Source organism: Larus michahellis, chromosome Z (assembly GCF_964199755.1).
Source record: "Larus michahellis chromosome Z, bLarMic1.1, whole genome shotgun sequence".
NCBI classification, from domain to species: Eukaryota; Metazoa; Chordata; class Aves; order Charadriiformes; family Laridae; genus Larus; species Larus michahellis.
In genome coordinates, this window is record NC_133930.1 from 86,453,519 (window position 1) to 86,477,554 (window position 24,036).

General features: G+C 40.3%; 1 protein-coding gene across 1 annotated transcript in view; it reads right to left on the minus strand.

Annotated features, from left to right (window-relative positions):
- Positions 1-223: 223 nt before the first annotated feature.
- Positions 224-24,036, minus strand: part of SKIC3 (SKI3 subunit of superkiller complex) — a 53,846-nt gene continuing 30,033 nt past the window's right edge. Inside the window, exons 28-42 of the mRNA XM_074569229.1 lie at positions 21,988-22,081; positions 21,349-21,426; positions 19,925-20,049; positions 18,956-19,079; positions 16,073-16,291; positions 15,203-15,275; positions 14,427-14,480; positions 14,204-14,315; positions 12,769-12,897; positions 12,016-12,137; positions 9,797-9,955; positions 6,937-7,089; positions 4,735-4,865; positions 2,985-3,108; positions 224-1,489 (exon numbers count right to left, since the gene is read on the minus strand). Of these exons, the coding sequence (XP_074425330.1) occupies positions 1,412-1,489; positions 2,985-3,108; positions 4,735-4,865; positions 6,937-7,089; positions 9,797-9,955; positions 12,016-12,137; positions 12,769-12,897; positions 14,204-14,315; positions 14,427-14,480; positions 15,203-15,275; positions 16,073-16,291; positions 18,956-19,079; positions 19,925-20,049; positions 21,349-21,426; positions 21,988-22,081 (1,775 nt within the window). The 3' untranslated portion in view covers positions 224-1,411. The remainder of the gene's footprint in view (positions 1,490-2,984; positions 3,109-4,734; positions 4,866-6,936; positions 7,090-9,796; positions 9,956-12,015; positions 12,138-12,768; positions 12,898-14,203; positions 14,316-14,426; positions 14,481-15,202; positions 15,276-16,072; positions 16,292-18,955; positions 19,080-19,924; positions 20,050-21,348; positions 21,427-21,987; positions 22,082-24,036) is intronic.

Sequence of the window (24,036 nt, forward strand, 5' to 3'; positions counted from 1 at the left end):
TCTTGAGAGTCACGAGCCTGGCTTTTGCAACATTCCCTTCTAACATCTGCAGCTACTGATAGTTCAAGACTATGTGACAGTAGGCTGTGAAGGGAACCACAATTGATCTAAATTTACCAAAAAATGCCTTTTTAAGGAAGGTGTTTTGCATCGAGATGGGTGGGAGAACAAAAGTGTGGGAGACAAGGAGGGATTCTTGCCATTCAGAGAGGTTTCTACTCACCTCCCCAGAGTAGAAACCCCAGCCTACAGAGCTTAGTTTTCCTCTTTGAAATGACAGCGTCACGCCGGTGGTTTCCGGAGATCGCGGCCAGTCACAGAGACGCAGGTCCCACACACCCCAGCTTGGCATCCTGCTGGCTTTAAGCACAAAACCAAGTGTGTGTCCAACGCAGCCCCACTGCAGACCTTGGAAGTACCCTTTCTTCTCTGCAATAAGGGACCATCATGAGCCACCATAAGACTTTGATGGACAGAGAGTAATTTTAAGAAACTTCAAACCAGTAAGGGAACAGCTATCGTGACTCTTGTCAACAGCTTGAAAATCCCCAATAGTAACGCTAACAGATTAGAATAATTGCTTTTTTTTTTTTATTTTCACGTACATAAAGGCAAAATAACATCACGTCTTAAGAACCACTGTCATGATTCATCCAATTAAGCAGTCAGCAGCAGAATTATCAAGACTTAAATAGAGCCTGTTACACACATTTATAAATATGGCCCTGTCCCTGACAATCACAAGCTTTTCTTGATGGGAATGTTTTCGGAAGCCTGCAGTCAAGAGGATACACTGCTGTAATTAGCTAAAAGAAAAAGTAAAATTAAAAAAGTATAAACTGACACAATACATGAAGTTCCAAGTGGATTTGTGTCTCAACTGCAAAACGAAGTGTATCAGAGTGGGGGAGCGAGCAAGAGTCTAACGTGGTGCTTAGCTGCTGGCTGGGGTTAAACCACGACACAGGGGAATACGGGCATTTTAAATCTCTGAACGCCTTACAATACCTGGAAGAGAAGTTTTGCTGCTGCTTAACTGGTAACATTCTACACCAAAACCACCTTGCCTCACTGCCAATGCAGTTAATATTGTACTTCTGTGTGTGGCCGACGCAGACAAGTACTCTTCATTGCGAGTAGCGCTGAAGTTTCAGTGAGGAAGAAACGAATAGCAAAATTCAGAGTTTTCCTTTCAAATACAGTGTATTTCTATGGTGGAACCCATGTCAATAAGAAAGTAACCTCCTTTTTTTTTTTTCAAGAAAAAGTAAAACAAAGACAAGGTTGCAGTTGCTTCAACAAAACAAAACCAGACACAAAACAAATAAAAAAGCCCAAACCCCATCAGCTCCTGGAAGATGGACTGATTAAGTTGTGTGAATAGAAGATTTTTCACTTGAGAGAGTCCATACTAGGCACTTGCTGACAATTTCTCATTTAGTTCCAGAGCTCGAACATCTCCATTAGCTTTGGCATTTTCTACAAGCACCTGCCGGGAAAAACAAACAACGAAGAACTGAAAATTTAATATTTTACTGTTAGTACTTTACTGGCAATCTCAAACGCATTTTAATTTCTGCTGTGCGGTTTCCCTGGAAGAGAAGGTAACGCGGAAGCCCAGGTAGGAAATATCGAACACTACGCATCAGCTTCCTCAAAGCATCGGGCACGTAAACACCCCACCCTCTAGCGACTTGCTAAATCGCAATGGGCTACAGCAGCATCCCTGGCCACCTGAGGCTGAGACCAGCCCTGACAAGTCTGTCACCTGCTGGCAATGAAACAAGCCGAGCTACGCGAGACCCCCCTCCCTTGCCTCCTGCGAGTACGTTTGTATAAATCGACATTTGCCAAACAGGAGCATTCTCCTCAGCTACTTAAAACTGCCAAGGCACCCTTTTGCCTTCCCCATGCAAATTTACCCCTCTTTGATTTACTTTCCACACCTCCTGTTTCCAGCGTTTCTACTAGTTAAGAAAGCTCCCATGGCAGCCTAATGTTCACAGATGTTCATGAATCTTCTGGCACTTCTCTTGTAATCCAATCACATTATACACATGAAAAAGGAAAACCATGAAGTAGAATCAAGCAAATCTTTACCCTAGCCATTATTTTTATTGTACTCTCTGACAGAATACAGATCACCATGCAGAGGCAGGCATAATGAGATCATATTGGGACCATCTGAACTCATTAATTCTAGCTTTTTTATAAACCTGTGTGTCTGTGTACAGATTTTTGTCAACACCAAGCCTGCTTAATGTGTTGTACCTCCAAACCTACTTTGTTACGGATTCAACATTTCACCAGGGAACAGCTTTTAATCTGGGCAAAAAAGCTCATTGTGCCAGTGGCAGCAGCGAGGAGATTATTAGGTGAGTGTATTCAGAGTCTGAGCAGCAAAGTGACTCCAATCAGAAGTCAAAATGAATGACCCCTCTTTGCACCACATGAAAGAGCTGTGTGGCTTTGTGAGTTTGACAAAATCCACTTGTGAAATACTATCAAAAGAAACTAAGGTACCACTTACTATGTACTGAAAACAATGTGCCATTACAGAAATAATAAAAATCTTAAGTACAGAACTCCACTGTTCAGATCTTTTGGGTCAAGGACACCATGCTGTTCCAGCCAGGCTAGGACTAACATTTTTAGTGCATTAATGTGTTCTGGTAAAATTCTGATAAAATGGTCTTCATGTCTACTGGAGAGTCACTAGTAGAATTCTTGCCAGTTTGGATTAGAGAGAGATTTTACCATTTGTTTTTCAATAGTATTGCATGGAGGAATGGAAGACTATCAAAGAAACTGGATGCAATTTCAAAAATTGAGGTACGTTTTGTCAGTACAGAATCCTTAAACGTTGCAACCTCTAGAGCCGGCAAGCCAGCACCTCCCTACGCTCCCTCTACCCGCCTTCCAAGTTGCAAGCACAATATTCAACATCAATAGGCTGAACTTCTGTATAAAATGGACTGACTTACGTGTATTAATTCATGATCATCTTTGGCATACAGATGTTGCAGGAGGTACCAGCGTGCCACTGACACTATGGTTTTTGGATTACCTGGCTGATATACCACTCTTTCCAACATTCGACGAGTCTCCCTAGAAGCATAACCAAAACATCACCCAAATCAAATGCAACTGACAAGGTGGAATGTAACACACCAGTATACCAGAGCAAGTGACAATTATCAGGAGCAATATATGGCAGGTCCTTACTTCCATACCGCCCAAGAAAGTGAGGGAGCAGAATTGTGCATTCCTTTGTTTCCTACCTAGTTGCATCTAGAACGCTAAGGAGGACTGCCACCATTGTTATGCTTAACATACTACACTCAAGTTAGCACTTTAACTTGCAAGTAACCCAAATTAGATTGACACGGCAGATTTTACAACTGCTGCTGTAACATGATAAACACCAGACTGTCTGTGATCTCAGCATAATCTCTGATTTCAGTATGTGATCTGCTGAACAAGTGCAGCAGGTATTCTCAAGAGCTATGAAACACATCTTTTGGAAGACAGTGCACCCGAAAGAAGCAGGTAGCACAATAAGTCTTAATGATCCCAAGAAAATTTAATGTTACAGACAAATATATTTAATCCAGGCACCCACAAAAGGTCCTGCAGTTCCTGCAAACACAGAGGCAAGAGGTGAAATTGCAGGAGAGAAGGAAATTGGAATAAAGTGGTACACAAAATCTAAAATTCTATTTGGCTGATACTCCCTTCCAACATCATCAGCTTACAGCTAACTGAGACATTTTCAAATCAGAAATCTGGTAAAAACTGGCAATTGAGTTTATGGATGTCTTATTCACCCACTGGTGCTCCACCAGCTTCGGCTCTTGTTTCAAGAATTCTGTCCTGTGTAAGCAATGTGATTTTCCAGTACACTGTGTTGAACAGGCTGTTGAGAGGTTACATCTGGTTTTTGTTTGCTATTAGTAGTTACGATTAATTTCTTGTTTCAGGATTTTGAAGCACCTAGGCAGATCAATTATATCTTGTGACACACCTTACTGTTCACCTAAGTTAATATCTGAAATTGTATTAAGGCTGATATTAAGGGATTAAATAAGTTTTCAGCCCAATTTTGTTACAATCCACAATAGTCACAATCACAGGCTGCCTGTCATCTTTTTAAAAGCCCACAGAGAAAGTAAGCCAGTTTGTTAGAAATATCTGTAAAACCAGGTCAAATTACTGAACAAAAACGTCAAGAATATTCCAGTTTTCCGTAGCTTAAGGAAAATTACTGTAAAAGACAAACTAGACTTAATAACCAAACTCACAAAGTAGGAGGCTTCCAAGCGCCCTCTCCCAGATCTTCCTTCCCTTCCTCAAAAAGCCACAATGAGCACCTGGCTGTTTAGGAATGAACACGAACTTTGACTGGGAGCCCAATTTAGGATCAAAATTAATCCCAGCAGTAGATAGGGTAGTGGTATTTTTTTCCACTGTGTTATTTAACAACATGTCTGATAAATGTATAGACTTCCTTATTAACTTATTTATAGTTTTTTTGAGAAAAAGAGGAAGATTCTGCTGCTTCCTGCTCCACACACCACTAACCCCTTCCCCCCTCTCCCTTTTCACTGCCATACTACTTCCAGAATTAATTCCTGTTTTCAATTTTCTTTTAGTTCTTGGAGTTAGATCTGGGGATAATGACCACTTGTACTTTTGGACAGCGTGTTCCATTTAAACGTAACAGATAATGCATACCTTGCTCCCATTTTGCGATTATACTGCAGCAGGGCTTGTAGGAGAGCTGCCAGGGGGCAAGAAGAAAGCTTCAAAGCTTCAGTTGTTGCCTCCTGAACCAAGGATGGCCAGTGCTCATTTGAGACATCAGCCTGTGATAAAAAAGAGAAAGAGAAAAAAAGAGAAAGAGAAAAAAAGAGAAAGAGAAAAAAAGAGAAAGAGAAAAAAAGAGAAAGAGAAAAAAAGAGAAAGAGAAAAAAAGAGAAAGAGAAAAAAAGAGAAAAAAAGAGAAAAAAAGAGAAAAAAAGAGAAAAAAAGAGAAAAAAAGAGAAAAAAAGAGAAAAAAAGAGAAAAAAAGAGAAAAAAAGAGAAAAAAAGAGAAAAAAAGAGAAAAAAAGAGAAAAAAAGAGAAAAAAAGAGAAAAAAAGAGAAAAAAAGAGAAAAAAAGAGAAAAAAGAGAAAAAAGAGAAAAAAGAGAAAAAAAGAGAAAAAAGAGAAAAAAGGAGAAAAAAGAGAAAAAAGAGAAAAAAGAGAAAAAAGAAAGGGCTTTATTGTAGTCCGTAGTGTAATCAGTTTTTGTTTGCAGCTTTTTAGAGAGCAGGTTTAATTCAAGCTGTTCTGAGTTATGTAAAGTATTTGGCAGGTTAGAAAGAGATTTCTTTAAAAAAGCGAACCAAAATTGAAAACAACAACAAACAGTGGTTAGAAAAGCCTGGAAAAAGTCACGCTAAACATTCTAGGACCAGCCTTGCCAGCATCCCACTTGATCATTTATGCAACAAATCTTTTTATTTTTTCCATACATATTTTAGTAATGCTGGTTTTAATCAGAAACCCTTGTTTGCTCTTCACCTTGTAAATTTTCATCCCATGTACCCAATTACCTAATACACCAACTATGGAACAAATCCCTGTATCTTTTGGCCTAAGAAAAATCTTGTTACCCCCATTGTGTCAAGATAGCATTCAAATCCCTGCAGTTGAAGGGGTGCCCAAACTTTCATTTGGACAGATAACTGGGAGACAAGCCATTTTCAAACAAAGAGCTTTGTTGGATCTGAGCAAGGTTTTCATCAGGCCTTTGCACATTTTATTAAGCCAGTGCAGATTAGAGAGACCGAACAGAAATACAATGATCAGCCGCTCCGCTCATGCAAAAAGCAGAGATGAGATAATCAATTTTGTACTAATTAAATTTTTAAACAAAGTCTTGTATATTCTCAGGCACTTCAGGCCAGCATTTGAAGAAGTAGTATTAAGTAAGCTAGAGGGTACCTTGCGACCTGTGCAGACATTTAAGAGCTATAGGAAACAGGAAGCAGACCACTAGAAAACGCATGGAAGAATCATGGAAGAAAAAATCCTGTCACTTGACAAATTGTGCCATTTGAAGCATATGGCTTGTGAGAAAGAAACTCGTCTACACTGAGGGGGATTCTCTTTTCCCACCAGAAGCAACAGCTTTGCAGCTTTATCCTTGGTAAAACTGGCTGCCTTTTCTTATATAAGCACTCAGGATATATGGGGTTACTTCGCCTGATTTTGATTATGGCCGTTAGCTCAACCATCTGTTAAAATACATGAAAAAGAGTTAGGCAAGATCACAGCAGTATCTACTTTACACCAGGCTTTAAAGAAGTCTGGTAGTGCACTTCAAGTTTCTAGAGTGACAATGCTTAAAAAGAACAGACACTTGCCAAGAATGTGAATTATGTTCACCTGGCCCCTCGGTGCAAGGAGTACAATAATTTTCTTTATACCACAAAGTACACTTCCCTTAGATTGTCTTTATACTTCAAGGCAAGGCACCATATCTAGAAACGACCATACAGCACAAAGTTACTTGAAACTTGACTGAAGTCTCCATGCACCAGTGCAGGAAAAATGTTTATTAAGGCAGTTGTCTGAACAGGAGGACAGAGATTGCAGGGTACATCAATTTGGATGATCAAACTGAATCTGTTATTAGAGAAATAAAACTTATTGAACAAGTTAGCTTCTTTATGTACATGGTGGTTCTACGTGATTATTTTACAGCAACCTCTCTTACAAAGAGACATTCCAAAAACAGTCTGCTTCCTCTTGCAGTCTCATTTTATTCTCCAGTTGCAATTCATAAAATGCAAACTCATTTAAACAGGGGCTTCATTTAAAGACTGCAGAAGCCCTGCATCCCATGAACTCCTATTAAATCATGCAGTTATGTAATTTTGATTATCCTACCATGTAGACCTCCAGTGCGAGCATAGCGAGCCTGAGCAGGCTGGACAACTTCCCATTCCAGCTGCCCTGCTGTGACGCCAACTGCAGACTCTTTCTGTAACACATCTCTGCTCCAACCATCATTCTTTGAGACTGATAGACTTTTGCCAGCCACTGAAAATAAGCATCCAACAAAATCAGTCATGGAGCCACCAAAACACACATCCATTAGCTAATATCGTTCAGTTCAATTTACGAGAGCACCACAGCACGCTATTAGCTAAAACACCACCACCCACGCAGCCCTCATTCCAACAACAAACTGCCCACTGCGCTGCAGGAAAATGAGCTGGCAGTACATCTCACCACAGTAACTTATTTCAGAGTTCCCTTGACCACCCAAGGACAACTGTTTGACAGATGTCTTAATCTGGAGATTGCACACAGGTGAACAAATAACATGACTGGCTTTGTGAAAGTCACCCTTCGGACCAGAACAACATTGTGTGGTGCCTCATTTGACTCTAAAAGTTCTGTAGAGATGAAAAGATAATTTTTCCTCTGGAACAAAGGTTTTTCCTGACCATCTGAGTAATGTCAGGAACACAAAAGATATTGCAATGTGAGCCTGAACTCAGACGATGGGTGTATACTTGTGCTACAGCTTCTGACCCCGCAGGGTCATCCTGGAGGAGCCCGATGGGCAAAGGAAGTAGACACTGGGATCTGTTCAGAGTTTCATGCTCCTGCTGCCTGCTCCACCAGTACAAGATGTCCTGGATTTGTTCATGAAGAGAAGGAAAAGGATTCTAACTCCTCCCTCTTGAATTCTGTCGTCATGTCACATTTCATTTTTTGAAGCAGACGCAGCCACAAGTTTGCAAATCCCAGACATGCACACAATATGCACCAAGATGCATAAGCCGCATTTAGGAATATTCTTTGCTGGATTACCAAGCAAACCAAGAAACATTAAAAAACCAATTCCCTTGCTTTTAAGCAAAGGTCCTTGGGCTTTTCCTAGCTAAAGACTGACTGGTGTTAGAAAGGGCAAAATTCATAACCCTTTAAGTTATTTATCATTAAGAAGAGACACACCAGAAAGCGTTTATTAGCACTAGTGAGATTTTGCATCCTTGACATCAAGCTGCAGTACTGCTTTGTAAGGTAAAACATCCATTCAGGAGGCCATTCCAGGCAGGAAAAAAAGCCTTCTTTGGCCTCAGTTCTTTGCTGCTGAAGATACATAGCACTCAAGATGTGAAGGAGAAGAGAACCCTCGTAGAAAAGCACAATGGCAGCTCTGCCAGATCAGCTTTTATCTATTTTTTTAGTAAGCTGCAGCACAAAAAGGAGAGCAGCTATCAGATCAGGAGTTCAGCAGCACTCCTAAATCTTGCAAAACAACCAATAAGCCAAAAACTTAAGCAAAAAGCAAATTAACGGCCCTTCTAACTTAGTAAAACTGTAAGGCATCATGATGGATACTTCTGAGCAAGACAAAACATTTATCAAACTCCTAGGAAGTCTAAAGCCAGAAAACATAAAAGCATGGATCTATCCATTAGGAACAGATGTAGCAGCCAGGCTTTTTCAGAATGCTATCCAAGCCCTGAAAAATATCTTCTTTAATTGAAGACTGAAAAGATCTTCCTCAGAGCTATCTTGTCTGTGGCCTGGATTTAAAAAAAAACCAAAACAACTCTCTCCCCCCCCCCAGGACACACACGCTTTCAGCTCACTTCTCCCTGCTTGTAGGCATGATGACACTTGGCTATGCAAGGGATGCTTGAAGAATATAAGTAAGCCCTAATTCCATTTTCAAAACATTTTACTAAAACAGGATACAATCATGTCTTGCATGGCCCTGTATTTTGCAAATCCAATCCCAATGAGTTCTGCAGTTCAGAAAGACAAAGCCTCAGAAGCAAAAGAAAAATGCATCAAAAAAGCACCTTTCCACAAATGATACTCGTATGTCGCAGAAGGGAAGATAATCTGCAAGGAACAAGTGAGATATGGACCTCCACAGCAGCCTTGCACTGATTTTCTAAGACTGAAATCTACTTTAGTGAATCTTACCACAAACAAGGCTTTACTTTTTCAGCAGGCGGAGGAAGCACCATAAATCCTATAACTACAGAAAGGACTCTAGAAGTTCAAGGAGTTTTTCTAAACAACATGCTGCTAACACTGGTAAAGGAAGATAGTAACCGTATCTAACAGCAACGGTTAGGAAATAAATAAATAAGTGTGCTGCATCACCAGAAAGATCTCTTGGCATGTGTGAGACAGACTTCTCAGATTGTCTCACAGAAGCAGCATATGAAGCAAGTTATAGCGCCTTCATATTAAACTAAAAATGATTTCTAGTGATGCCATGGAAGGGAGCGAGTGAACGCTGTTACTGGGAGTGACTGCTCTTCCCTGCAGTCTCACTTTACACAAAAGAACGGTGACACCTGACATCAGATTATGGAGAAAGAGACTTACCCGGGTTTTCAGACCCTGAATAAGGAATTGTACATTAGGAAGCCATTTGCTTCCATCTATTCGTATGGGTTATGAAACATTTCACCAGTTTCTGCTCACATGCCAAGCCACAGATCCCTAAAGACACACATGCCAGGGGTTTATCTCGAGTTTGTAATTCTCCCGCCTCTGCGTCTGCTTGCTCTTATGAACTGTCCTTATTACTTCAACTAATAAAGAAAATTAGCATAATGTTAAACCTTATAAAGGACTAAACATAAGCGTTTTTTTCTGTCATTGGCTGTTGGCAGACAAATAAAAGCGAACAGTGAAACAAACTCTCAGCCACTTACAGTGCATACTGCGCTGAGAGCAGCACACCAAAGTCAGGGAGAGGATCCACACTTACTTGCCAGGCTGCAACTGAAGTTGAACTGGTCATGACTGTCTTGTGAAGCTCCTCCAGGACGTTGTCTGGAAGCTCTTTGTGAGACTGCAACAGCTGCTTACACTGAATTTGTCTCAAAAGCAAAAACAGAGCTGGGTGCTCAGGGCAGCTTTTTAAACCCTAAAACCAAAACAAGGCGCAATGTGATTATCAGAAGTATCATTTCCAAATATCAGAAGATACTTTGATTCTTCCATTTCAATCTTTACAGAAAACAGCATTGCAAGCACTCTCAGGATGCTTGCAACATGGCATCTTCCTCCTACTCTACAGAAAGGAGTGTTCCAGAAATTGACACATGAAAATAGGAACGTTTTTTCTGTCCTCAAAATACATTTGAATTCTATTTTAAATTTTGTACCTGTCGTAGCCTTAGAAGTTTCCGAAAGATAGATAGGTAAATGGCAGACCTCTAGTTCTCCTTTGGCTTCACAATCATTACAAGATTTGGGCTAATGGAAGCAAAAACCTGTCCTGTGGCTAAAAGTGACCTTGAGTACGTTCCAAGCAATTTCAGTTCTCCCAGCTAAGCTGCTTTATTCACACTGGAACAGAAGCACTTTACTAAACATTTCCTGTTCAATAACAGCAGATACAGTATTTTTCGGAACAAACTCATGCAAAAAAGTAAAGACAGAAAAACAGCCATCTGTTGCACTACCCTTCTCAGGTGAAGCATATAGAGCTTCTTCAAGTCATATTACATGTTATTTTACCTGTTCAAATCACAATACTTCCAAGAATTATAACTCAAACCAGATTTGTTATAAGAAACAACGCTTGTACTTTTCACCCATTTTTTTTATAAAACAAAATATGTTGTTTGTGGGTCCTTAACAAGCTGCCACTTTGCAAAGAGTACGTGGACGTGCAGAGACCTTCTCAAACACAGTGGTAGGTGCTAGGATTTGCTGCAATTTTCCCCAATTAATACGTATGGAATCACATTGCCTGTCTCAAATTGAATGACTGCAGCGCCTGACCGTCATACCCAGTTACGCTGCTTTCTGAGAATCCTGGGGTCCAAAACTGTCAATGGGAGTTTGTGGTACAAGGAGTGTTAACTCTCGGTTCTTCACAAATTGCAGTCACTGACTGTGCTCTCCCCAAGCTATTTATCTAACAAAAACCAAACAATACCACCTTGGTATGTTTAGAAATCTCTGATCCTTCTTAATGTACAACAGGTCAGTAGACATGCTGGCCAAAAAAGGAAAACACCTCCTCACCAAGCAAACGAAGAGACAAGAAAGTACTTCCTCCTAGAAAACCAGCATGTTCATGGAATTAATTTTTTTATTGATAGTGGTTGTTGGGTTTTTTAAACTCCTTCCCCGTTAATACAGAAATGCCATAAGCAAGGAGCTTATGTGTGTTGCTGAGTCCAACTGTTTTTCTGCTAATCTTTTGCCAAGTCTTCTGTTCATGAACACACGAAACACACAAGGATCCACATACTTGAGGCTTGTTAACATCCCATTCCCCTTCCCCAGCTGTGTTGCCTCAAGACTCTTCTTTTTAATAATTAAACCTGTAGCATCCAGCTGTGGCTCTGAAATGGAGTACCAACACAACAAAGCAGAAGACACTTAAGTCCTCTGCAAGTCTCCTACCTGGATTTCTTGCCTTGAATTTCTATAACGTCTTGCTTAATACTAGGTTAATGAATAAAGACAGGAAGGGCAGACTTCACGTTGTCATGTGACAACGTGGGAATGGCTTTAAGCTGCAACAGGGGAGGTTTCAGCTGGACATCAGGAAAAAATTCTTCCCAGAAAGAGTGGTCAGACACTGGAATAGGCTGCCCAGGGAGGTGGTGGGGTCACCATCCCTGGATGTGTTTAAGGGTTGTTTAGATGTGGTGTTGGGGGATGTGGTGTAAGGGAGAACTTTGTAGAGTGGGGTTGATGGTTGGACTCGATGATCCCAAGGGTCTTTTCCAACCTAAATGATTCTATGATACTATGTCATGCACTGCTTGTTTCAACTATTAACACAGTTTTGGTGTTGCAAACAGCGCTAAGGATCTTGGAGAGGGGGGAAAATGCCAAAAACCATTGCATCTTGTAGCTCTGATGGAACAGACAGTTGCTAATCCAAAAATACCTTTTTGTAAAGTGCACACAAATCATGATTTCTATACAATTCTACAATAATCTGTCTGTACGATACCATCATACCTTGGTACAAAGAGCTTCAGCTTCTGAGAGTTTACCAGTCTCCTCTAGACTGGTAATAGCTTGACACAGACACCAGTCTTCAAGATTGCGGATATAATTATGTGGAAGGTTATTTTTTCCAGCTGCAAAAACAGATAAAACACTTAACCAGATTACTGTATGTGCTGTAGAGCCATACCATGTCACATGCTCTAGATCTGGTAAGGGAGAACTTCTAGGAGTATTAACCTCACATGGCTTCCTTCATTAGTAGGAACCTTAAGAGATGGTAAAATTAAAACCAAGAGTGGACAAAAGAATACACAATTTGAGTTCACGGTTTGAGAATAATCAATCAAACATGGAATTTTAATACCAGTTTTCAAAACACTACGGACATTGAGCAAGACTGAGGCTGAGGTTATCCCTATACTGGAAAAGTTACAGAACTGAAGAGTGCTTCAGCCTTCCCTTGTACACAGTGCTCCCGTGCTGCAATACATTCATCCACCCATTTAGGCATCAGAGTTCAGAAGTGCTATTTTAAAAAAGCATTTGAGGCTTTGGACAGGAAAGGAAGCTAAGATTAAGTAATTAACCCTAGCTGTGCATTAGGATTTAGCATTTTTATGTGATAAAATACAGTTACAGATGAAACTACTACTAAGCAATTCTCAGCTTATTTGCAAATTTCTGAAATTCAGAAGAGTATTCCACTCTTAGAGCATTTCCATTTTATTTTATTTTTTTAACTTGAGAATTTGTGTAGCTTACTTTTGGCTGAAACTGTAGATACAAGTGTCATCTCGAGATCCGTTCGCTTTGGCTGGGTGTTAGTTAGACAGACTACGGTGTTTTCAGCATGACAGGCTGCCATTAGCACTGCCCAGGCAGCAGGATTATCTAGAAAAGAATGGTTAAAGGTAACTCATGCCCATTCTATATATGCTGGTAGTTCATTTAGAATGGTCTTTACCAGACTAAGTATAAAAACACAGCCATCAATGGAACTACATGCTGTAAATAAAAGATAGCAAGAACAAGGCAAGTAATACAATCAGACCCTTACATCAGCTCAGCCCAAGGCAGCTGATAACTATTTGCCTCTAACTACTAAGATTCTTCAAATTACAAGATGCTGTTTCTAAAGCCAAGTAACATATTTTCCACATAGCCACTGGTGTGCTAACCTGAAGCTGCCAGTTTACTTCTGACTGCACAGATTAAACCTGGCAATCAGTTAGTGCTGTGTCACAGTGGCAGCAAAACTCCCAAGACGCCACCCACAGCTTTCAGTCACACAGGTTCAGTCTTCTCCGATCACTAGCATGACAGTTACGGCCATAGCTGACGACTTCTAGTGTCTGCTAATTTCAGCGTCAGCTTTACCCTGCCCAAGCAACCATGACTGGCAAGAGCAGTCTGTCCTGAACTGGACAGAGCTCAGCTGAAAATTTCACCCGTGTAAATTTCATCCCAAAGAGAATGTATTTTGCCAGTGAAACGAAACAAAGCTTAAAGATCTAACGAAGCCTTGCAAAACCTAACTGGTCGTGCAAAAGTAGACCGCTAGTGAATAGCGGTCATAGTCTTGCGTGTACCTGTACGAAAGTAATTGAAATTTTTAACTTGCAGCCACACTAAGGCATCAGAGCAAAATTACTGCAGAAGAAACAATGTTTTGGCATTTCAAGTGCATATTATCACTTGAAAACCCCACTAGATTTGCACTTCATACATTTAATGAAGATCACCATTTAGTAATAGGTGAACAGTTGCCTGTGTTTAGAACCAGCATGTTGTAACAGAACATTTCTAACCCAATTTCTCAAGCTAGATGAATAAATCTCTTCTGCTTGGTGTAGCATGCTGACTCTGAGGGAACACGTGTCTTTCTTTTCTGTCTAATATACAAAGTAAAATCCCTCTTCTCCTGCGAGGGATTAACAAATTGCACAAGTTTTCAGAACAAGCCTCAAAACTCGGCGATTTTTTTTTTTATTGTTGTGTGGTTTAATTCCCCATGTCTAGACTTGGAATGACAGTTAAGATTTCAACTCTAAGCATTCTCCACAAAACATACACAACAACGAAAAAAGCCCAAGAAACAACAAAACAACCCAAGAAAAGTAGATTTTTTTTGTTAGCACAGTAATTTTGTTTCTGATGGGTAAAAAAAAACACTACTGTGTTTGAGAACAAGAGTAACCTGGACAGAGGTGGATTGCCTTCTGAATATTTTTCAGGGGATTATTTTTCTCATCTTCTAACATGTGACATCCTGCTGCCAACTGGTTAACTGCAATATTGAGCAGGACTTCCTACAAAACAGAACGTATTATAGTGTTAAGTTGCTTTTATAAGTGATCAGATGGAATTAATTTTAGGGTTGTTTATGGAATTATAAAGTCTGCATTTTAAGAAAGCCAAACCTTTCCATGGTTTACATCAAGTACATGTGCAATGGTTCCTGCCACAGCTCCCCCCTGTAAGATTAAAAAAAATAAATAATTGATTTGGTTATATGACTGATTTTATAAAAAGATCTTTATATTACATTTTGTATCTTGTTAATCAGAAACAAAAAGTTTGCACAATGAGATCCTTTCCTTGCCTACAGCACGTTCTCTTTATAAAGAATTAGGCAGAGACATTCAGGATTAGAGCTTATCCATATGTTGCGTTTATAATTTTAGAAAGGGGTTTGTTTTCAGGTGCTATTTCTGTTTACATAATTGACACAAATTAAGAGAGAAGTGCTAAGTTATTTGGAAAAGAACTAATAATAAGCATAAAAGCATCAAGGAAATACTGGCTAACGTGAAAAGTGAAACTAGATTAACCACATTCAACATACATAAATCTTAATATATATTTATATACACACTTACTTATGTATAAAACTACACAAAAAATTATACATAGTACATTCTTCTCATGTTGCAATAATTCTAGCAGATTTTTCCTGTAAATTTATTTCAAGAAGACAAAAGAATTGCTACCCCATGAAAGTTGGAAATAATTGGGTATGTAACTTCAGTATGTACCTGTGCCTTGCTCCTTATGTGCTCGAGTACGTAAAACTTAAGTTTTCAAATTCACTAGTGAAAGTCCATGTACCGAAGGGTGGGTTTTTTTTTTTGGTTAAGAAACAACACTGACTATTCAGGATGTGAAGAGCACACAAGCATTACAGTAATGCACTTACTTTTGCCTTTTGTGATGCATACAGCGGAACTAGTTGAGACAGAAGAGACCAGAGGGCAGGATTATCAGGGTTACTGGGAAGAGAACAAGGATATTAGACTTTCTGGTTTAGATACGAACCTGGTCTTGCATCACTCGGCAGACAGTTGCTATAAATCCCAAATGGGTATTTTTCTATTAAGAAAACAACGCAGTATGGTTGAAAATAGAAGTAGATTTAACATAAACAACACAAAATTGAAGTTATGTGTCTGGCTAAAGAACTAAAGTGTACAATATGCATATCAATACTCATGGGAAGAAAACAAACTTTAGGAGTACAGGTCTTGTCCTCATACTGTGAAGAATGAGGAATTTTAATTGCAGTTGAAGAAAAACAATTTGCATAGTTTTCAAAAAACACTTGGAGAAACTATGAGGTGTGTATTGCTTAAAGGCATCGATTAAGGTTCCCCCTTTTTAGAATGCTGAGGCTAAAACATTTAAACCGAGACATTTAGCTAACAGAATGAACAGCTTCAGAGGGTGTTAAATATTAAACAAGAGCCCCAGAGACTTTTCTAGGTTGAAGGTTTTGCTACAGATGATGAAAAATGCTTTCACAGGAGCAGTGAACTGATGTAGCTACCAAAGAAGCCTCCAAAATAAAATCAGAAACACTCGAACAAGCCATGAAACTTCTGCCATTTGATCCCACAAATCGGAAAGCAAGCTTCTGACAGCTGATGCTACAACTGTAAGTGAACGCTTCACATTTGAAAAACAATTTTTTTTAGAAGAATGCTGCAAGTGAACAGAAGTCTGCTTACTATTCAATGTTAGCAAAAGCAATACATTTACAAGGCAATCTAAAGAAAGACAAAATACATACCTGTGTATTGCTTTGGAGACTTCTCTCTGGACCTCCACATTTCTACCTTGCAATGCATAAACAGCACATGCAATAAGGCACCTCTCATAAATCCTATCGTCCCCTTTTTCATGCTTCAGTAATTCTTTTAGGGCTGCTGTCGCAAGCGTAGCATCCTGCTTTACCAGTCCTAGTGTGCACAAAGCCTTCAGACTTTCCGTACTAGGTTCCTTTAATGAGCTGTTGAATCAGAGGGAGGGAAGGAGACACTATTTTGGAGCACAAATCAAACCTACTGTTTACATTACAGTAAGTTTGTAATGTAAACAACTAAGTCCCCTTGCTCCTATGTATCCTGTATGGTTTACAGAATTAACAGCCTCTCACTGGGGGATTGTGGATCAAGCTAGATCAGTATACTTGAGGTCTCAGGATATGGAAAACAGCAGTGTTTATGTGCCATTTCAGCACTCAAGTTTATAACATATAGCTACTTGGCAAGCTTATGGCACACTAATTGTCCTTCAGCAGCATCCATAAAATGAATGGTAAGAGACAACTAACACTGACAACTATTTTCTTTTCTTGAAGACATTTATACTTCTAACTCGTATCAAAACAGAGTTGTAGTCTGCCTATTTACAACTTTGCAACAGAAATCCAGGAAGAAAAAAGACAGAAATGAGCCTGCTGCATAGAACTGCTCTTTCTGAGAACACGCACGTTCTGAGAAACTATGCCTTGGTTTACATCAAGATTTGTTCCAGTGTAAGGTACTTTGAGCATGCTTTCCACCATCTAGTTTTAGTACCAGTGTCAGTTGCATTGTTCCACTCATTTCATTATGAGAGGCAGTTCCTCATATCAATAGTATTCCCAAGCTTTATTGGAGACCTACTAGATACACTTACTGATTTTTTTTCAGTATATTTTCCTAGCATAGTTGGAGAACTCTTAAATTAATCCCCTGATCTTCAGCTCTGGTGAAAACAAACAGTGAGCTCAGTACAATGAGAATCAAAGACCTGAACTGATGTAACTAGTTGGAGATGTTCTAACAATAAAGGCAATTCAATACATTGCAATATAAACTGAATGGAGGCAAATAACAAAACAGGGCATGGCAGCAGTAATTTGGAGTTACTTCACTGTAATGTCCTAAACATAACTACCGAATGAAGTGCTGCTTATTTTCACTTATCAGATGACTAAAGGCTCCTAATCAAGCTTCTAATGATTACTTTTGAAAAGAAGAAAAAACGAGCCAGAGTCCCCTTTGCCCCTTTGATCCCTCAGCTTTTACACTGAGCTTGATGCAGATGGGATGGAATACCCTGTTGGTCAGTTTTGGGTCATCTGTCCCATCTGCTCCTGCCTACAGGTGGGACCCCTCTGCCCTTTTCCCCTTCCGGCCCTCTAACGGGGCAAACGGCGAAGTTAGCTGACCTTGGTTGTTATAGCAATAAGTCTAAGCAAGAGCCTTTGCGCATCCCGTTCCTTGGTATAATCAGGTCTTATCACTCTGAGAGTGAACAGTGTCTGAACAGTATGCTGTTAATTTCAGACTTTAGTCAGTTAGAAGAGGCCCAGCTAAAAAGTAAAATTACAAATCAGAAAATTGGTTCTGTTTTACCTCAAACCACAACACCTTCAAAAAAAGACAAGAATGTAAACATCTGATTCCGTTTTGTTTTCAGTCCCTAGCACCTGTTAAACATAATCTTAAATAGCCAGCACTGTGTTACCTGGTACAAAAGTGCTGCCCTTAGACAAGTAAGAAGTGAGATTTTATCATATTAGCTATAAAAACATACTCACTGCTAAAAATCCCTCTGCCAAGCTGCCGTGAGAAAAGAAGGGCAGCTTCTTGTTCAAGGTCCTTCTCAGGCCCTTTAAGTCATCTAGCATGAATTCCAGTCAACAGGGACGTCTCTCTACTGGACTAGAATGCACCATTTTTGTTCTTGTTACTACAATCGACCTTTGCAGCACTGTGCTTCCAACACAGATCTAGCCATATTCACTGTAGTGTTACTTTCCTAAACCATTTACTTTTTTTTTTTCTTTAAACACAAACAACTAACATCATCTAGAGAACTCTCATTGTTGATGTTTATAACAAAAGTAGAAGTCGGTGACTAATAGGATGTAGGAAATATCAGGTTCCTAGCTACTTAATCATCAGTTACTCAGGATTTAGAGTGTACTAGGTCATGGACCTTCGCTATTTCAGTAACTTCAGGAATCTGCTGGCAAGACGGAGACCGTTCAGACACTACTGGACTTCTCTACCGACAGAAAGCTGATCCTGAGAGGCTGAGATGTTAGCTCTTAATCCATAGCTACCAGGAGACTAACCATGACGCATGGGCTTTTAGCCTCCACAGCTCTGAAAAAAAAAGACATTCATGACTTAAGTGAACAACTGATATAGATCTGTTTCTTTTCATGGGTAAGCTACAAGATTGCCCTGGTCTATGACGCTTGGAACACAATTGTTCGGGAGATTTCTGACTATTTAAACTGAAATTGTTTTCATTGGTCATCTAGACTTCTTACAGCTAAAGAGCAAAAAAACACTGCCCAATGCCTGTGACAACTACAGATTAACAGTCTCTTAAAAGATGACCTATCAAGACTACCATTCAAGGATATTAGACATCCAACCTGCCCATCCCACTAACCCTTCCGCTCCATACTGCTTTAAGGATATGGAAGAAGACACAGGCCATAAAAAACCCCAGACATATCACATGAATAAGCTTAAAAGAACACTGCATCCACTCCTGTTTTTACTCTGCAACACTAAAAGAAAATATCCACCTGAGATCCCCCAAAAAGTAAATCTGAGGATTCAGCAGTACAATATATCATCATATACTGATTATTATTCCCTCCACTCACCATTTAAACAGCAGTGTCTTCGCAGCATCCACTTTATTCTGTTTATATTCTATTATTGCCAAGGCAGTCAGGATATGTGCTTTATCTTGTTCAGAATCAGCAACAGACAAGGCTTTTTCATAGGCTGGTAAAAAGTCAAGACTCAGAATTGAAGTTAAGAGAAAAAACTACAACATTTATAAAGCCTCTCGAAAGGAATGATATCAGAACACACACAGAGGCACTTTGCCTTCAGGTTCAATATATTTTCACACATCAAATCATAGGCAGAAGACAAAAGAAGTTGACTAAGACTTTGGAAATAACTGTACGCTAGGAAACGCCAGATTTACAGGGCTGTTTAGAGCCTGGGAGTTTAATACGTATCAAGTGGAAAGAAAACTCAAAAGTAGTTATTGGGATATTGAGAAAAAGCCTGAAAGAGTACCGTATAAATACTCCCCTGTGATAGTTTATTTATGAAATAGTACTTCAGATGCTCACACATCGTCCAGTTAAAAACTAAGAGTTATTTAAAATGCTGTCTGCTCTTTTGCGAGTGCTTACACTTCTACGCTGACAATTCAGTATCCCATTTTGTGAAGTCTCACATCTTAGCACTGCAGAACACGACAACACAGCACTTATATTTATCATTAAAGATAAAGTGCTTTGAGCAACACATTAATCTCCTACCAAGAACTGATTTTTTCCAGGAAAGCCATTTCATTTGAGAACAAGGGAAGCTAAGTGCACAACAGCTTAACGAACAAGAATTAAACATGTGAAGAAATGTAGCTTCCCTTTGCACATTTGAATAGTTCTAGCACCCTGCTGAACAGCCTAATGATTAAAATAGTTGTGGAAATTGTACTTATGCATTAGGACTGAAAGAGTGAACTACAGCTAGGTTGGTCAGACAAACAAATTTTGTTAAAATTAATCTCAAGAGAAATGTCCCATAACATTTTGAATTTGGCAGACACTTACCTTTCATACTTTCTTGTAAGAGTCCTTTCTTGAAGTAGGCTAACGCTATCCCCACAATGGCATCAAACTCAGTTAGGGGTATGGATGTGTAAACCTCAATGGCCTTATCACACTGACCAAGGGCACTGTAAAAACAAAAACAGTCACTGGTATGAAGGATGTAGCAACAGCTGCTGTGATTCAGACAAGCTGGCCCTGCCGATCAGCATCCTCTTTTCCACAGCAGTTGTAAGCAGACACCTGGAAAAGAAGATTAGGACAAGAATGTGCAATATTCCTCACTATCCTTCTGTTATAGCTGTTACTCTCTCCAACTATCTGTTGCATGAAGAACAATTGATACAAAAAAATCCTCTCCATCTGCATGTCGGCTATGTGACCTAATGGTCAACACAATGGAGTGGGCAAAGGAGAAATACGAAAAAAGCAAATCAAAGCATGCATTCACACAGACAGGCAAATGCACATACAGGCAGACATACAGCATTCTTGTTCTAAGACCACTATGGAAGAAATTATACAGGACTGAGTTTATTAGAACTAGTTATTATTTACTGGCGCTTTGCTCTTGTGCAAGTTGCACACAGGAATCACCACACATACAGCTTGGATGTGAGACTACAGGAAACTTCTGAAGATTTGCTTCTAAAAATCTTCCCTGAAGTTAAAGAATGCATTATCACAGCCTAGAAGTTCCAGTGTCAGGTACAGAAACTGAAGAATATATGAACTTTCCTTAGAAAGCTCACAAATATCTAATTAGCAGAGCTTGAGCTATCTAACGTCAAAGAGAAGCTTGAAACTCTTCATCTGTTAAAACCTGTGTCCTGCATTCCCTGAGAAGCAGAAGGGAATTGTGAAGGGAACTTAGAACTGTGAGTAGGACTGTAGCAGAGACAGCCATCGGCAGAAAGACCATGTACACAGCACCCCAACCCCACTCGCTTCGGGCTGTACAAGTCAACACAAAATCGAAGGGCAGGCAGAGGGAATTTCAAATAAACCATAAAGCAGCTATTTTATTCTGATTAAGCCTACTACATACATCAAATGGGGAGCTCATAAAAAGCCTAATTTATTCTGGAGAGCATGTAACAGCTACATTGTGTAGACTATGTTAAGGCACTTAAGTACCAAGCTAAGGATAAGGGAATCATTGATATGTTATAAACTGTGAAGACATACAGTAATTCCTTGCAATAATACCTTGCAATCTGGTATATATTTTTTATTTTTTTATTTTTTAAATACACTACCCATTTCTGCAGCACATACAAAGTTCAGTGAAACCTGTCTACAATTAAGAATGATGTTTAATAGACTATTTTTTAGCGACCACCTTTCAGCCTCACACGTGTGCCACTGCATTCGCTAGACCCAAAGCTGAAGTCAGAGGTTGTGAAAATCCGTCAACAAACACTTACCACAGTGACCTGCCATAGTTTTGCATTGCCATGTGGTATTTCTCAGTATCCTCAGAGTTCTTCAGCAATGAAGCTGCCCTGAAAATAACCACAATTAAGAATAATTACCATCTGACTATAACATGCATATTTTGAAAATAGTTATGGAGCAGAATGGATAAATGTTTTATGACAAAGCTTTTCTATGACAATTAAGCACAAAAAGAGCGTATTTTACTGTTCTAATGCATCAGCAAACGTGTTCACCAAACACGGTGCCCTTCACCACCTCCCCCTACCATTTGAATAGAGAGAAGAAAAAAAACCAACAAAGCCCAACCGCCTCCGTTAATTAGAATAGGGTAGAGACCAAAACTAAAACCAAGCTTACTAACACCCAAAATTTCACTTAAATCCCACACAGTGAATTAGCTAAATTTCCAGGTGAGACATGCAAGCATTGGAATGCCTTTACTTCTCCAGTTGCTTTTTGCATGTCCAAATTTGATACAAGAACATGCCCACACCTTCCCTTACAGTACACTTAGTTGAAATGTACTGTTGAATTGAGAGAAGAAAAATCCTTCAGTTTTTCAGATGGTGCATGGAAAAAAGGTCAAGGAGCTTCTATCAGTAAACTTTTCAGGGTGCATAGTTTACCTCTCATAGGCATCTGCCGCCTGCCTTTTTAGATCCAGATACTCATTCAAATAACCAAGCATTGTGAAAGCAGATGCATCGTCTGGATTTCTTTCTAGAAAATGTAGGAGAACATGATGAAAAAGAGCTGTGAAAAAGTGTTACAAAAACATTGCCTCCTTGATGCTACAGTCTACGCGTATATACAAAACACTTTGCCAACTGCTTCTGTCATTTGTTCACTGGAATCATTTTGACAGGCTGCAGGCAAATAGAGAGATGAGGACCCACAACATGACATCAGGTTAGCTCAGAAACGTTTCAAATCTTATGACACAGCATTAATGCACTCAATATATTTTAAGTTTTTCAGCCTGCAGTGGTTTGAGGTTTTTTGTAATAAAATAGGAAACTCTGTTTTGTATTTATTTGTATCTATATTGTATTTACTCTACTAAAATGCTAGTAGAATCTTATGGTTTATTTTTAATACTACAACTTTGAAAAGCTTGTCAGTAGCTAAAGCACAGATTCGTGAGCTGTCATCTCACCTCAGACTTCTAACCCTTTTTCCCCAGACAAGGAAGGATCACGTAGGCCCCTCCCGCAGTCTGTTTGAGAACCGGGATTTCACAGACAAAAGAAATACAGTCTCGCATTTATCTCATTTTAAGTGCTTGCACCTTATTTTGCAGCTGTCAGAAGTCAGGAACAGAGCTGTTCAAGGACTTAGTCAATAGGATCCCCTGGGAAACTGCCTTCAGGGACGCAGGAGCAGAACAGAGCTGGCAGAGCTTTAAGGACGCTTTCCTTAGACAAGAGCTCTCCATCCCCAGGTGTAAGAAATCAGGAAAGGAGGGCAAGAGACCAGCACGGCTGAGTCGAGACCTGCTGGTCAAACTGAAGGGAAGAAGGAGATGCACAGGCGGCAGTACCTTAGGAAGAGCACAGGGAGGCTGCCCGGCTGTGTAGGGATGGGGTCAGGAAGGCCAAGGCGCAGCTGGAGCTGAACTTGGCAAGGCACATAAAGAATAATAATAAGGGCTTTTACAGGTACGTCAGCCAAAAAAGGAAGGCCAAAGAAAGCACACTCTCCCTGATGAGCAGGACTGGCAAGCTGGTAACAACGGGTGAGGAGAAGGCTGAAGGACTCAACAACATTTTGCCTCAGTCTTCACTGGCAGCCTCTCTCCCCACACCTCGAGTGGATGGACCGCAAGGCAGCACTGGAGGAGCAACCACCTGAGGAACCTGAACATACACAAGTCTATGGGACCTGATGAGATGCACCCCAGAGTCCTGAGGGAACTGGCTGATGTAGTTGCCAAGCCACTCTCCATGATATTTGAAAAGTCATGGCAGTCAGGTGAAGCCCCTGGTGCCTGGAAAATGGTAAACATTACGCCTGCTTTTAAAAAGGGTAGAAAGCAGCATCCTGGCAACTAGCGACCTGTCAGCCTCACCTCTGCCTGGTAAGACCATGGAACAGATCCTCCTAGAAGCTGTGCTAAGGCACATGGGGGATACGGAGGCGATTCGAGACAGCCAGCGTGACTTCACCAGGGACAGGTCCTGTCTGACCAACCCAGTAGCCTTCTATAATGGAGTTGTGTACATCAGCAGACAAGGGAAGAGTCACGGATGTCGTCCATCTGGACTTCTGTAAGGCCTTTGACACAGCTCCCCACAACATCCTTCTCTCTAAATTGGAGAGGTATGGATTTGATGGGTGCACTGTTTGGTGGATGAGGAATTGGTTGGATGGTTGCATCCAGACGGTAGTCGTCAACGGCTCAATGTCCAGATGGAGACTGGTGACAAGTGGTGTCCCTCTGGAGTCCATACTGGGACCAGTACTGCGCAATATCTTCATCAATGACATGAACAGTGGGATAAAGTGCACCCTCGGCAAGTTTGTCGGTGACACCAAGCTGAGTGGTGCAGTGACACGCCAGAGGAATGGGATGCCATCCAGAGGGACCTGGACAGGCTGGAGAAGTGGGTCCCTGTGAACCTTATGAGGTTCAACAAGGTCAAGAGCAGGGTTCTGCAGCTGGGCTGGGGCAACCC